Source organism: Phyllobates terribilis, unplaced genomic scaffold, assembly GCF_046119375.1.
Source record: "Phyllobates terribilis strain yellow unplaced genomic scaffold, ASM4611937v1 Scaffold_150__1_contigs__length_4496277, whole genome shotgun sequence".
Taxonomy (NCBI): Eukaryota; Metazoa; Chordata; class Amphibia; order Anura; family Dendrobatidae; genus Phyllobates; species Phyllobates terribilis.
The window spans coordinates 4,215,012-4,230,944 of record NW_027362910.1 but is presented as its reverse complement, the minus strand read 5'-3'; the positions used below and the strand labels follow the sequence as shown (position 1 = coordinate 4,230,944).

Sequence of the window (15,933 nt, the reverse complement as noted above, 5' to 3'; positions counted from 1 at the left end):
AGATCCGGCGGAAGATGGAACCTAAGAGAAGAGAAATACATACAATGTAAGTGATGGGACTCCATATTACATGATGCTACTGTGCGGTCAGTGTGGCCGGCCGGACAGCAGAGGAATCTTATTCACACAGATGTCCGGGGTCATTGTCAGCCATCATACATGTGACAATCCCATCACTGACAGATGACATCTGCTCCCCATGACTTATTCTCATCACTAACATCACACAACATGGAGATGATTCTCACACTTACCTCGTCTCTTTTTCCCCTTTTTCCCATTTTCTGAGTTTTGTTGGTCTATACTCAGATTCATTTCAGATTTTCTTTCCTCTTCAGTTGTAAATTCTGATGAGAAAGTAAAAAAACTCAGTAAAGAAATATTCTTATAGGATCTGCTTTGTGTACTGTATATAGAAGAATTGTTCTAGTCCTGTCCCCTATAGTCCTGATAATCTGGCATTGCATTATTATAGGACAGAATAAGTCCTATATACCGTTCATGACCTAATCTGAGGGGCATTAGATGTATCACTGATATGGAGCAGTAAGCGCCCTGTGTGCCGCCACGTGGTGCATCACTAATGAGCGATATTCTACTATAGGAGACGATGTCTTCTTATATTGAAGTGAGTTCCTGGATGCTAAAACGTATTTTACAGAATCCATGAAAACAATTCCTGGATAAAATGAAGGAAATAGAAATACAGTATGGGCCCATGGAAAATATAATTGGGATCCATGAAACCTGGACAACATAGGAGACCTAATACAGAGAAACCAAATATTTGAGCCTTGAAGTCAACATTCACCTTTTGATGCTGTACATACATACCTGATGATGGGGACGAGGAGGGCAAGCTGTTTATAGCATTGTCGCTATCAGATTCAGAAAGCGATTCTGTCTGCCTGTCAGGAAGAATCAGGGGGTCGGACCAGAAGACCCAGGAGGTAACTTCCAACTCTCCCATTCTATGATTTAAGAAAAACATGTAAATCACAAGTCAATGCAGAATAAAAGGGGTGGTCTCACTAGAAGAACACCGACTAGAGGGCCTAATAGGACATATGACTGTCATAGTGAGGAAGGTTTTATGCTCCAATCTACCTTCTATGGATCAGAGCGAAAAACAACTAGCAATAATGGCTGGCATGTAATACTACATCTCTCCTACAGTATGGGCAGCTCTAATACGCGTGAATGGCTGCAATTATGGTCTATTATCACCAACGGTTTCTGAAGCCAAAAGCACAATGACCGCTAATCATTGAGGCTGAATTTGATATTATGGTATTTATGTCCTATATTATATGTTGTGCATATATATCAGCCTGGAACTCCCATTAATGACCCCATAATCTACTCACATTTCTGAGATATTGGTTGCTGGCGTACACTCTGGAGGAGACTTCTGGTCCTCATCATTCATCGTTCTGGTAGTGATGGTACAGAGCTAAACATGGACAAAAACAAGATATGAAATACTTTTTTTTACTTTTAGAGGTCTTTTTTGTTTCACATATTTTGGATTTATTGATCACATACGGTACTTACTTTAGAAAGCCTTTCAGAAGATGATGTAAAATTTTGGAAGTCAAGGTTCTCATTGTTCTCACTTGTACCCTCCTCATCCTCTGAGACCGAATGGTCTATTTCAGAGTGATCTACAAAAGTAATGAAGTATTATTAGAGGTTGTTAGTATAAAACAGGCGTCATTTATCACAATATTAGTGGGTACTGATTATTACATTTTATGGAAGACAAGACAAACAGCCGCTTAGTCTAGATGATGTCTTCTTCTACTTACCGATAAATAAGCTGTTGTCCACATCTGAGGCAAGCTGAGGAATGTACTCTGGCTTCTGACTTAGAAGGTTGTTAAAATCTAAGTCACTCAGGAATGGATGACTCTTGATCTCAAGTGATCCTCCTGGAAAAAGAACAAAACAAAAGTGATGTGGACATTGTCAGAGATTGCTTCACATCTGAACAGTTTAACTTAATCTGAATTAATGACATAACTGAGTCAACATGAAGGAAGAAGACTGAAAGTCATAGTGTGGAGAACTAGAAATGGACAATCTGATAGAGAAGTGTTGATCCTCAAGGACATGAGTGATAAGTGTGATAGGTGAATATTAATACTAATATGAATAGTATTATATCTCTTACCTGTCCCAAGTCTATCTGCAGGATTTGTTCTGAGCAGCTCAGTAATCAGGTTCTGTGCATTGGGAGTAGGAGCGGAATTACAATCCCAAATTATTTCACCTGTTATACAGAAAATAAAATCTCTTTACTGGACTGTAAGCTAAAGCAAAGTAAACACCTAAACCAATGTAACTGATCAAAGCAATGGTCGGATCATTCCACTTACCAATGACAATCCTGTCATAAAGCTCAGCTACAGAATCTCCATCAAATGGTACAGATCCCGTGAGAAATTTATGTAGGATTATCCCCATTGACCACCAGTCAACAGGTCTTCCATAGCCTTCTTTGAGGATGACCTCTGGGGCGATGTAATATGGGGTGCCACATAACTGGAAAACAACAGAAGATAAAGATGAAAATGATAAAATGGTTATTATAACACGTTCTCGCCATAAAAACACAATGACAAAAGATAAAATATCAATGGAAACGTTCTCTAGAAATGAAGAATGTAGAGAAGACACAATAGTGTGAAGAGATTTGTAAAGAAAAAAAAACATATGCCAAAGGCAAGGTGAACAGATGGGGTATATTAGTTAACCAAATACCAAAGCAAAACAAAGAAAACCCCTTAAAATATAATCTTTAATAGCTACATTTAAAAGCACCCATATCAATATATGAAGACAAAATGCATAAAATGTACAATATATGGGTAGTGGGATAAACGTAGGATAATTGACATGCAGGCTTGCCCTAGAGATCCCAAATGGGCTGAGATCCCGCATGCCAGTGGAGGTTGACACCCTAGCTAATCGGTTTGGCGCCCCCCCTCCACATCGGCACTCCCTCCGTGACGCTATCCACCCCTAGACAGACATACACATATACAGATAATGATGAAAGGCAGACAGTCATGTCGCTGCTAACATGCTGAATGAAAAAAAGGCAATATTCAATGTATCAATTATATGGAAACAGGGAAGCTGATATAATGTAGTTCCACTAGTACAGATAGGATATCAAATGCACCAATCTATACACAATTCAGTATGATATATAAACCATCATTCAGAAGCCTATTATAGATACATAAAGTACATCAGTGCTGGCAATTACGGGCAACAAGAACAATATTATAAAAGCACGTGTGCTCAATTAACGGTAAACATAGGAACATAAATATGTCCAAAGTAGTAACAAGTCACCTATATAATGACATTGAGCATGAAGATAATAGTCTAGGACAGACGGTACATATAGACAACCTCAAAACCACCCTGGCTAATCTATAGTCAGGACTGATCTACACAGGACACGTCCAAATGTTGGGACAGAGCATTATCCAGTGTGCGAATTACAAAAAAAGTTGCCAAAAAAGCATTTTAGTCAGCAGTAACCAGAGGACTTATCTGTAAATTGTCCCAACACGTTTCTCCCCCTCCTAATTTGGGGTTCATCAGGGGATCATATTAGGAGATAGCCACAATGAGTCAGTGGACAGACGCGGGAGATAAATACACCCCGATCGGAGAATACTGCTGCCGCCACATTTTATGGATTTTGTCTTTATATATTGATATGGGTGCTTTTAAATGTATCTATTAAAAGTTATATTTAAGATCTTTCTTTGCTTTGGTCCTTGGAGATTTGTAAAGAACAAGCTAAATTCCTGTAAGTGTTACCCACCTCACGGTCCAGGAACTCCCTGGTGATGTCCTCCGCTAATTCCTTGTAGGTGTTGGTTTTTGGTATCATGACACCAACTTTTGAAATCCCAAAATCGGTAACTTTTATGTGTCCAGCAGATGTAATCAGGAGGCTGTGGAAGAGAAGATGGTTTTAGCCTCACAGACCGTATGATAATAAATGATAACTTCCCCCCTTTATTATACTACGAGGGGCACTTACTTATCCGGCTTCAGGTCTCTGTGCACCACACCGTAGCTATGGAGGTATTCCACAGCAAGAACCGCTTCTCCAAAGTATAAGCGGGCCAAGGGGACAGATAGAGGACCCCTGGTGCTTAGGAGGGTCTCACAGTCACCACCTATAGAAGAAAGGAAATATGACCGGTGAGTGGTTTATACAGCAGATCACCATGATGTATAATGGGAAGTGAGCGGAGACATTGGGATAGGAGAGAATATAAACAGATATAATGTATAGTGCACATAATATTAGTCTGAATCGATGGAGAAATGTCGTCCATGTAACTAATAACATAAAGTGATGTCACATCTCGTCTACAGCTGGAGATACTGACATGCTCAGTGCGGACTTACAGGGAGATCACACAGACAGTGGCGGACAGAGAAATCTCAGGGCCCCATAGCAAAAGTTCTAACTGCACGCCCCTTCAAAAAAAACCCTTACTGAAGTCAATCGATGTTCTCAACAGCAATACACCTTTTATAGCCATTTTAGCATATGATGCTCCCAAAAATGCCCCCACCCACAGACTGAGTTAGATATCCCCACAGTGAAATCTTAATCCAGTTTCACCTTACAGATATAATGTAGCGCCTGTCTATAATGTCCCCACTCAGTATGAGGCCAGTCACAGCCCCCTACTCAGTATAATGGCGCCCACAGCCCCCCCTACTTAATATAATGGCCCCCATAGCCCCTCAGACAATATAATGGTCTCCACCACTGCCCACTCAGTATGATGGCCCCCAAAGCCAATCAAACAGAATTAGGATCCCCACACAGAATAAGGACCCCCACTGCACACCATTCAATATGAGGACCCCCAGGGGGTGTAGGGGCATGTACAGTCACCAACTCAATATAGCGGCATTCACAGTCCCCTATAGCCCCTCACACGGCACACCATTCAGTATTATGGTACCCACAACCCTCAATTCTCAGTATTATGGCTTCCACCAATCTCGCAATTCAGTATTATGCCCCCACCAGCCCAACAACTAAGTATAATTGCTCTCACCAGCCCCACCACTCAGTATTATGGCCCTCAGCAGCCCCACCACTCAGTGTTATTGCCCCCAACAGTCCCTCCACTTAGTAGTAAGGCACACAATAGCCCCACTACTCAGTATTATGGCCCCCACCAGCCTCAACACTCAGTATTATGGCCCTCACCAGCCCCACCACTCATTGTTACGGCCCCTACCAGCCCCACCACTTAGTAGTAAGGCACCCACCACTCAGTACTACCACCTCCACCAGCCCCACCTCTCAGTATTATGGCCCCCACCAGTATCAACACTCAGTATTATCGCTCTCACCAACCCCACTACTCAGAATTATGGCCCTTATTAGCCCCACCACTCAGTGTTATGGCCCCCACCAGCCCCACCACTTAGTAGTAAGGCACCCACCAGCCCCACCATTCAGTACTATAGCCCCCACGAGCCCTACCTCTCAGTATTATGGCCCCCACCACTACTTAGTGTTATGGCCCCCACCAGCCTCACCATTTAGAATTATCGCCCTCACCAGCCTCACCACTCAGTATTATGGCCCCAACCAGCCCTACTACTCAGCATATGGTCTCCACCTGCCCCATCACTCAGTGTTATGGCCCCCACCAGCACCACCTGTGCAGTGTAAGTACTGAGACTCCACACTACAGATGCAATATTGTGGCGACATCGAAGAACCTGCAGTACACGGAGTCTCGAACCCATCTGCGGAGGCTGAATGGTGGATTTAGGAACCTTTGGCTCCCTGATCCACCATTGTTTTCATCGGTATTCATATTCTGACAATGTGAATACCACTGAAATTGTGATGACAGGTGGTGGAATGGGGCCCAGTGCCGAGCGGTGCCAGGCCCGATCTGACTCACTGGCACCATAGCACTGCTGCACACAGATCAATGAATTTCCAGGCATCTTGGTAATAGAAAACCTACAGTAAACGCACTGTGAGGATGTAACTGTCCTAATTATCCTAATTATAAGAGCAGTGATAAGATGTAAGCAGACATGGGCTGAATATACTACAATATACATGTCCTACCTCCTACATACTCCATGACCATACACAGGTGAGATTTTGTTGGAAAGGAGCAGAGCATGGAGACCACGAAGGGACAATCTGCGAATGTTAGGATGTCCCTCTCCAGAAAGGCCAATGCCACTCTTTTTGGAGTGTTCAGGTTTCGCTTGAACATTTTCTTCAAAGCAAAGATCTGGTGTGAGTCTTTATGGTGCGCTAAGTAGACGGCACTGGAGAGAAAGAGAATCAATGGTTAGAATGAATCTTTACTACAAGAACATCTATAGAAGTCATTATATAATGTTTTGTACTAATGTTTAATGCTAGAAGTCTGTCCGTCACTGGAAATCCATGTCTAGAATTTGATAAAAGATCACTACATAGATCACCTATGGGAGGTGTCCACAATGCCACGTCCGCCGGAGCCCTCACCCAGGTCACATTACAGATGAGAGAATCTACTGAAATTATTCTTGGGCAGATTCACTACATTAGACCAGTAGATACGATTCAGTGCAAATAAATGTTGGTCCAAATTAAAAGTGCTCCAATTGCCATAACATGACGTTAATTATGCTCCCGCATACCCCAAGACATAACAACATAATAAATGGAGGGGAGCGAAGGAGTTACAAAAAATGAAACCCATTATAGCCACTTGTCCTCTGTGCCAGTCTTTATTGCTGAGACCAGGGAGTAGACTCACATGGTCATGGTGGAGGTTGGGGGGTGCAGATGTCATTGATGAAATTTCGTGTCACCCCCTCACTTGACCATGTGTTGCCAATTACTCTTATCAGTTCGCTAATGGATTCCGAAAAGAACAGACCGGTGCGGAGGATCGGGAAGCTCTGATGGGGGTGGCAGTGTAAGAACAGATGAGGGTCTAGGACAGGCAGGTGTAATATATTATTCTATTTTAATCCCTTTCCTTAATAGTTTGTTTTCCTACAGATCATATAATTTCCCTATGATAACACTGAAGGGCAGAGCACAGAGTCTGGAGCATTGTCATTGGGAACCTTGAGAAATGTGGATTATGCCAACAGAAAACTCACCCAAAACTTCCACTGCTGATCAGTTTGGATGTCCCATAGTCGCTCTTATGCGGCTGTCTTGACGGGGTCAATGATTTGATCACGCTCTATAAAAGAATAAGAAATTATATAAAGATATAGAAGCTGCTGGAAAAAAGCTCCAGATGCAAAAACGTCTCCCTTCTGTCATCTCCTCTTAGAATAGAGACATCCCATGGTTATATGGGGGACAATACTGGAGGTGTCATTCCCACCCCATAATCTGGTGATACACCGACATCTCTCTCCATGATACTTACACCGTCAGATTCTTGGATCTCCGGGATCTCACAGATTCTACTGTCAGCATCCGCCAACACAGTTGTTTCTAAAAGAGTGAAAAAATGATGAAGAAATAAAATGTATTAGACGATATTAATCCTACATATATATTACAACAATATAACTCAGACATGACAAGATGTCTGTAAATGGGAATAATACTTATTATATAGAGATTCTAAATATGAGAACGTATGGCGCATCCATGAATAAACGTAATGGAAATGATGAAGGACTCCCCCAATCATCACATGAATGAGGACCCCCCCACCCTCGCTGTACATGTGAGTGATGGTAAGAGAGCTGAAGCGTAGGAGCCATATGCAGATTATCCTGGAAGTGCACTGGGGGCGTGTCACAGTATGGATTTCTTCTTCCACGCCCCCAGTGCACTTCCATGCTGATTTGTATACGGCTTCTACATTAGATTTCCCTTGACTGAGACATTGGATTTCTGCAAAAAATTATTACAGAGAAATGGCCAGTACAGTCATTCCACAATATGCAAAAATGTGCTGACAGGTTCCCATTAAACAGAATATACAGAGTAAATGTAAGATTATTCCCTGTTCTCTATAATATCTGGATATTTCTTGTAGGAGGTCGGGTGATCGGCTTACCTGTAGTCAGATCGCTGTTCAGTCCCGGGATTAGATTTTGCTCGTCTTTGGTGTCGCCTTCTGCTGTTTCCTGATAGATATAATATATATAATTAACATGTGGAACCTTACACTAAATCATCACATAGATAAATCAGGAAGGACTAAACCTGCATTTACAGATGCAGCCAATTGTAACTGTACAAATCAGACGTGTGCTAGAGAAGATGACGGCTCCTTACCAGGCGTTCCAATGAGCGAGCCGGACGCTCCAGTACACACAGGACTTTTTCGGCCAGGTCTTTAATAAAAGCCAAATCTCCATATTGAGATCTTTCTTCAGCCTAAAAAGGGGAAAAGAAACAAAAAGGAAAATTTTGAGATGAGAAAGGTCACAATGGAGGAGGCCGCCATTGTATGTGACATTTGCTCCTCTCTGCAGATACAATAACTCTGCGGACTCATCGTGTTTTATATTGGAGGAAAGAAACTTCTATCCCACCATTATCTATAATATAACCAGGGATGGGTCCTTCTTTCCGAAGCCTCTATAGACTGCGCAAGCGCACTGTACCTGCACAATGTGGCCGCAGACAGAAGAACACATCCAGACCGGGAGGCGGACGGGGATGGAGGAGGAGTGTGGTGCCAGAAATAGAGGTATGCATCATTTCATCATGGCTATGGGGGGTCTCCTGCTAAAAGTGGGGAGGCTATGGAGGCAGTGGCGTACCGCAGGCCACGCCACTGCTATGGGGCCCGTGAGCCGGGGAGGGGGGCCCATAGCAGTCGCCTGCACCATGTATGCCCCACATCGGGGCCCTTGCAACAGGCTCCGCTCCCAGGCCCGGCGTTAGCACCCGGGCAAGTGCCAGGTCCCTGAGCAGGCAGGGGGCCCCACTCCGCTCAGGGCCCCGGCACAATACTTACCTCTCCCCGTGCCTCCGCAGCTCCGGTGTCTTCCGCGTCCTGTGCTGTGACGTCTCAGGTTAGAGGGTGGGATGACGTCTTTCCACCACACCCTCTGCTGAGCAGTCACAGTGCAGAGCGGGAAGACAGCGACGCTGAGGAGTCCGGAGCAGAGCAGCGGCAGCAGGTGAGGTGAGTATGTCATTTTTTTTTTTTTTTAATGTATGGAGGCCTGGGGCCCATACACTATATAAGGGCTCGTACACTGTATGGAGGACTATATGGGGGCCAGTATTCTGTATGGAGGACTATATGGGGGCCCATACACTGTGTGGAGGACTATATGAGGGGCAGTATACTGTATGGATGACTATATGGGGGCCAGTATTCTGTAGGGAGGACTATATGGGGGCCCATACACTGCGTGGAGGACTATATGAGGGCCAGTATACTGTATTGAGGACTATATGGGACTATATGGGGGCCAGTACACTGTATGGAGGACTATATGGGGGCCAGTATTCTCTATGGGGGCCAGTATTCTGTATGGAGGACTATATGGGGGCCAGTATACTGTATGGAGGACTATATGGGGGCCAATACACTGTATGGAGGGCTATATTGGGACCCATACACTGTGTGGAGGACTATATGAGGCCAGTATTCTCTATAGAGGACTATAAGGAGGCCGGTATACTGTATGGAGGACTATATGGGGGCCAGTACACTGTATGGAGGACTATATGCAGGCCAGTATACTGTATGGAGAGGACTATATGGGGGCCAGTATTCTGTATGAAGAATGTCTTATACTGTGTGGAGGACCATAGGGAGTGCATTATACTGTGTGGAGGACCATGGCGAGTGCATTATACTGTGTGGAGAGGTGTGGGGCCATTATACTACATGGAGGGCTGTGTGGGGGTCACAGTTGAGGGATCATACTGTGTTGGAGTCACCATACTTTGCCTTGAGAGTTGAGGTGGGGTACGGTAGAGTCATTATACTGTGCATGTGGAGGAATTCACCATGGGGGTAACATACTGTGTTTAGGGGGGGCACTGTTGTTGGCATCATACCTTATGGGGAAATAAAAGAGGAATCTAGGACTTCAGCAGGAGAAAAATTACTGTGTAAAGGCTGGAAAGTTATGAGATGTGCTCTTCCTTGACCCCCGACAATTTTCACTTTTTTGGAGGGGCTCCATTTAGCGCTTCTGCTATGGGGCCCCATGATTCCTATGTACGCCCCTGTATGGAGGTCTCCTGCTGGACATGGGGAGGCAATGGGGGTCTCCTGCTGGATGTGGGGAGGCTATGGGGTCTCCTGCTGGATATGCGGAGGCTATGGGGGTCTCCTGCTGGACATGCAGAGGCTATGGGGGTCTCCTGCTGGACATGCAGAGGCTATAGGGGTCTCCTGCTGGACGTGAGGAGGCTATGGCGGTCTCATGCTGGACATGCGGAGGCTATGAGGGTCTCCTGCTGGACATGCGGAGGCTATGGGGGTCTCCTGCTGGACATGCGGAGGCTATGGGGGTCTCCTGCTGGACATGCGGAGGCTATGGGGGTCTCCTGCAGGACGTGCGGAGGCTATGGGGGTCTCCTGCAGGACATAGGGAGGCCATGGGGGATCTCCTGCTCGATGCGTTGAGGCTATGAGGGTCCCCTGCTGGATGTGGGGTGGTTATGGGGGTCTCTTGCTGGACATGGGGAGTCTATGGGAGTCTCCTGCTGGACGTGCAGAGGCTATGGGGGTTTCCTGCTGGACGTGGGGAGGCTATGGGGGTCTCCTGCTGGACGTGGGGAGGCTTTGAGGGTCTCCTGCTGGACCGGGGAAGGCTATGGGGGTCTCCTGCTAGACGTGCAAATGCTATGGGGGTCTTCTGCTGGACGTGGGGAGGCTATCGGGGTCTCTTGCTGGATGTGCGGAGGCTATGGGAGTCTCCTGCTGGACATGCGGATGCTAAGGGGGTCTCCTGCTGGAGGGGTGGAGGCTATGGAGGTCTCCTGCTGGACGGGTGGAGGCTATGGGGGTCTGCTGCTCGACGTGCAGAGGCTATGGGGTCTCCTGCTGGACGTGGGGAGGCTATAGGAGTCTCCTACTGGATGTGGGGAGGCTATGGGGGTCTCCTGCTGGACATGAGGAGTTTATGGGGTTCTACTGCTGTACATGGGGAGGTTATGCGGTATCTTGCTCAATGCATTGAGGCTATGGGGGTCTCCTGCTGGACGTGTGGAGGCTATGAGGGTCTCCTGCTGGACGTGAGAAGTCTATGGGAGTCTCCTGCTGGACGTGCAGAGGCTATGGGAGTCTCCTGCTGGACATGCAGAGGCTATGGGGGTCTCCTGCTGGATGTGAGGAGGCTATGGGGGTCTCCTGCTGGATGTGCGGAGGCTATGGGGGTCTCCTGCTGGACGTGTGGAGGCTATGGGGTCTCCTGCTGGATGTATGGAGGCTATGGGGTCTCCTGCTGGATGTATGGAGGCTATGGGGGTCTCCTGCTGGACATGCGGAGGCTATGGGGGTCTCCTGCTGGACATGCGGAGGCTATGGGGGTGTCCTGCTGGATGTATGGAGGCTATGGGGGTCTCCTGCTGGATGTATGGAGGCTATGGGGGTCTCCTGCTGGATGTGCGGAGGTTATGGGGGTCTCCTGCTGGATGTGTGGAGGCTATGGGGGTCTCCTGCTGGACGTGGGAAGGCTATGGGGGTCTCCTTCTGGATGTGGGGAGGCTATGAGGGTCTCCTGCTGGACCAGGGGAGGCTATGGGGGTCTCCTGCTGGATGTGCGGAGGCTATGAGGTTCTCCTGCTGGACATGGGGAGGCTATGGGGTCTCCTGCTGGATGTGTGGAGGCTAAAGGGGTCTCCTGCTGGATGTGGGGAGGCTATGGGGTTCTCCTGCTGGACATGGGGAGGCTATGGGGGTCTCCTGCTCTATGCATTGAGGCTATGAGGGTCTCCTGCTGGATGTGGGGAGGTTATGAGGGTCTCCTGCTGGACCACGGGAGGCTATGGGGTCTCCTGCTAGACCTGCGGAGGCTATGGGGGTTTCCTGCTGGACGTGGGGAGGCTATAGGGGTCTCCTGCTCGATGCATTGAGGCTATGGGGGTCTCCTGCTGGATGTATGGAGGCTATGGGGGTCTCCTGCTGGATGTGCGGAGGTTATGGGGGTCTCCTGCTGGATGTGTGGAGGCTATGGGGGTCTCCTTCTGGACGTGGGAAGGCTATGGGGGTCTCCTTCTGGATGTGGGGAGGCTATGAGGGTCTCCTGCTGGACCAGGGGAGGCTATGGGGGTCTCCTGCTGGATGTGCGGAGGCTATGAGGTTCTCCTGCTGGACATGGGGAGGCTATGGGGTCTCCTGCTGGATGTGTGGAGGCTAAAGGGGTCTCCTTCTGGATGTGGGGAGGCTATGGGGTTCTCCTGCTGGACATGGGGAGGCTATGGGGGTCTCCTGCTCTATGCATTGAGGCTATGAGGGTCTCCTGCTGGATGTGGGGAGGTTATGAGGGTCTCCTGCTGGACCACGGGAGGCTATGGGGTCTCCTGCTAGACCTGCGGAGGCTATGGGGGTTTCCTGCTGGACGTGGGGAGGCTATAGGGGTCTCCTGCTCGATGCATTGAGGCTATGGGGGTCTCCTGCTGGATGTGTGGAGGCTCTGGGGGTCTCCTGATGGACGTGGGGAGGCTATGGGGGTCTCCTGCTGGATGTGGGGAGGCTATGAGGGTCTCCTGCTGGACCGGGGGAGACTATGGGGGTCTCCTGCTAGACGTGTGGAGGCTATAGGGGTCTCCTGCTGGACGTGGGTAGGTTATAGGGGTCTCCTGCTTTATGCATTGAGGCTATGGGGGTCTCCTGCTGGATGCAGGGAGGCTATGGGGGTCTTCTGCTGGAGGTGGGGAGGCTATGGGGGTCTCCTGTTGGAGGTGGGGGGCTATGGGGGTCTCCTGCTGGAGGTGGGGAGGTTATGGGGTTCTCCTGCTGGACATGGGGAGGGTATGGGGGTCTTCTGCTGGACGTGGGGAGGCTATGGGGGTCTCCTGTTGGAGGTGGGGAGGCTATGGGGGTCTCCTGCTGGACGTGTTTAGGCTATGGGGGTCTCCTGATGGACATGGGGAGGCTATGGGGGTCTCCTGCTGGACGTGGGGAGGCTATGAGGGTCTCCTGCTGGACCGGGGGAGACTATGGGGGTCTCCTGTTAGACGTGCGGAGGCTATAGGGGTCTCCTGCTGGACGTGGGGAGGTTATAGGGGTCTCCTGCTTGATGCATTGAGGCTATGGGGGTCTCCTGCTGGACGTAGGGAGGCTATGAGGGTCTCCTGCTGGATGTGGGGTGGCTATGGGGGTCTCTTGCTGGACGTGGGGAGTTTATGAGAGTCTCCTGCTGGACGTGGGGAGGCTATGGGGGTCTCCTGTTGGAGGTGGGGGGGTTATGGGGTTCTCCTGCTGGACGTGGGGAGGTTATGGGGGTCTCCTGCTGGACGTGAGGAGGCTATGGGGGTTTACGTGTGCGCATACTACGCTATCCGGCTGCATTTTATTGAAGAAACTCTATGTGTGAATTCGCAGACACAGTCTTTAAAAAAATGGTGCCGAAATTGTACCAATAAAAATGCTTGTCACCAGGGTGTAGAACGGGTTCAATAGCTAGTTATCTATATGGAGAAGTTTTGTGCGGAGCGTCCGCTATTTACCTGCTGCAGTAATGTCCTGATGTTATGAAGTAAATCCGTCACATACTCTGAGGTGAGATGACCTTGTTGGTGTTTGGTCAGGCAGTTCCTTACTAGCTGCACCACCAGCCGGTGAGTGAAGCTGAGAACGCCATCGGGTGGTAGAAGCACAATGTTAGGGCGATTGTTGATAAGAATACCCCATAGTGCTTGTACCTGAAAATTATCCAGAAAAAATCCGGCCATAGTGAGAAACTGTAAGTGCGCTCAGTAACTAGCTATGGAGCCAAAATGGCACCCGCTACCCTGTGTACATTGTAGAAGTAGTGACTGTGAGCTGTGATGTCATAATGGGCGAGCATCACCAGTGATGTCATGATGGAATCTTGTGATAGAATCTTCATGAGGCGACTCTGCACAAACAAATGCTGCCGAGCAATGTGTACAGTGGAAACTCCATAGAATAAAATCCATCTCCATGTTATCATGACCGTTCTCTTTTATTTCCAGTTAGAACACAACCAGTATAAGGGTATGTTCACACGCTGCATTTTTGCAGCATTTTTTGTTCAACAAAAACCAAACTGGTGGCAGGAAAAACACTGAGTAAAATACGCACGTTTTTGCTGTGTTTTTAATTGTTTTTTTTCTCATTCATTTGAATTGGTGAAAAACGCTGCAACGGCCCTAAAAGGATTGACAAGCTGCAGAATACAAAAAACACTAGAAAAGAAACGCAGCATGTGAATGAGACTTCAGAAATCTCATACACTAAGCTCGTACTTTAAAGTGCCGCAGAAAAACAGCCAATTGTGAACACACCCAAAAGATATACTCAGTCATATGGGAAATAATGTGTAGGTTTATTCCTCATTTGTCTTTTTTTTCTCCATAGAACATTTTAGTTTACTATTAACAACTGTGACAAATATTGAAGGTATTGAAGAATTAATAAAAAGTGATAAATCATTTACATCATTGTCATTGATCGTTGTGTCTTTATAAAGTTCAATCCTTTACCTTGTTGTGTTTAGGTCGCGAGATCGTGCAGCTGCAGGAGCGGTGAGCCGCTGTCAGAGTCGGCCAGACTCCCTATAAAGCCGGTTTCACACGTCCATATATTTCCAGTACCGGAAAGGAAAAAACGGTACCAGAGATATCCGTGTCCCGTGTGTCCCTGTTTGTCACACGTGTGGCAACAGTGTGCCGCATCAGGATGACACGTACCGGCACCTGGGAATTAATAATAATAATAATAATAATAATAATAATAATAATAATAATAGTTTATTTTTATAGCGCCAACATATTCCGCAGCACTTTACAAATTTTAGGGGGGACTTATACAGACAATACAGAATAAGCATATCTCATATCGAACGGAGTGAGGGCCCTGCTCGCGAGCTTACAGTCTATGAGGAAGTGGGGGAGACACAAAAGGTAAAAAGTACATATATTGTATAATGCAGCCTTGATATACTGAATAGGATAAATAATAATACATGGACTGGTCGCCAGCCAGTATGTGTGCAGTCCTGACAGAGGCTTTTATGTGCATGGTTGGTTTGAACCCGAAGTTGAAGAAGATTTTAATATGGGGGAAAGCTGGGATGGACAGAGTGTGTTTAGGTGATACGCCAGTCTAAAGAAATGTGTTTTTAGGGTTCGCTTGAAACTGTGGGTATTGGGAATTAATCGAACTGTCCTGGGTAGTGCATTCCAGAGAATTGGCGCAGCACGCGAGAAATCTTGGAGACGGGAGTGGGAAGTTCGGATTATGGAGGATTTTAGTTTCAAGTCATTTGCAGAACGGAGGGCACGTGTAGGGTGGTAGACTGAGACAAGGGAGGAGATGTAGGGGGGTACTGAAGCATGGAGCGCTTTGTGGGTAAGCGTGATAAGTTTAAAACGAACTCTATATTGGATGGGCAACCAATGCAATGACTGGCACAGGGAAGAGGCATCTGAGTAGCAGTTGGCGAGGAATATGATCCTGGCTGCTGCGTTCAGGACGGATTGGAGAGGGGAGAGTTTAGTAAGAGGGAGACCGATTAGTAGAGCGTTGCAATAGTCAAGACGAGAATGAATAAGAGCGACAGTAAGAGTTTTTGCCGAGTCAAAGGTGAGAAAAGTCCTGATTCTTGAGATGTTTTTGAGGTGTAGATGACATGAACGAGCGAGTGATTTGATGTGAGGAGTGAAAGAAAGATCTGAATCAAAAATGACCCCAAGACAGCGGGCTTGTAGCTGGGGAGTAATGGTTGAGC

The 15,933-nt window shown here is 47.3% G+C and overlaps 1 protein-coding gene across 1 annotated transcript; it reads right to left on the bottom strand.

Moving 5' to 3' along the window:
- Positions 1-254: 254 nt before the first annotated feature.
- Positions 255-8,685, bottom strand: LOC141206930 (microtubule-associated serine/threonine-protein kinase 3-like; the record flags this gene model as incomplete). Its single annotated transcript, XM_073664294.1, has 14 exons — positions 8,653-8,685; positions 8,100-8,169; positions 7,458-7,525; positions 7,180-7,265; positions 6,143-6,351; positions 4,067-4,205; positions 3,845-3,977; positions 2,379-2,544; positions 2,174-2,272; positions 1,809-1,931; positions 1,555-1,664; positions 1,368-1,453; positions 835-971; positions 255-347 (listed from the first exon to the last, which is right to left on the bottom strand). Coding segments are annotated over exons 1-14 (1,552 nt in total), but the record flags the coding sequence as incomplete, so codon positions are not given.
- Positions 8,686-15,933: the final 7,248 nt, after the last annotated feature.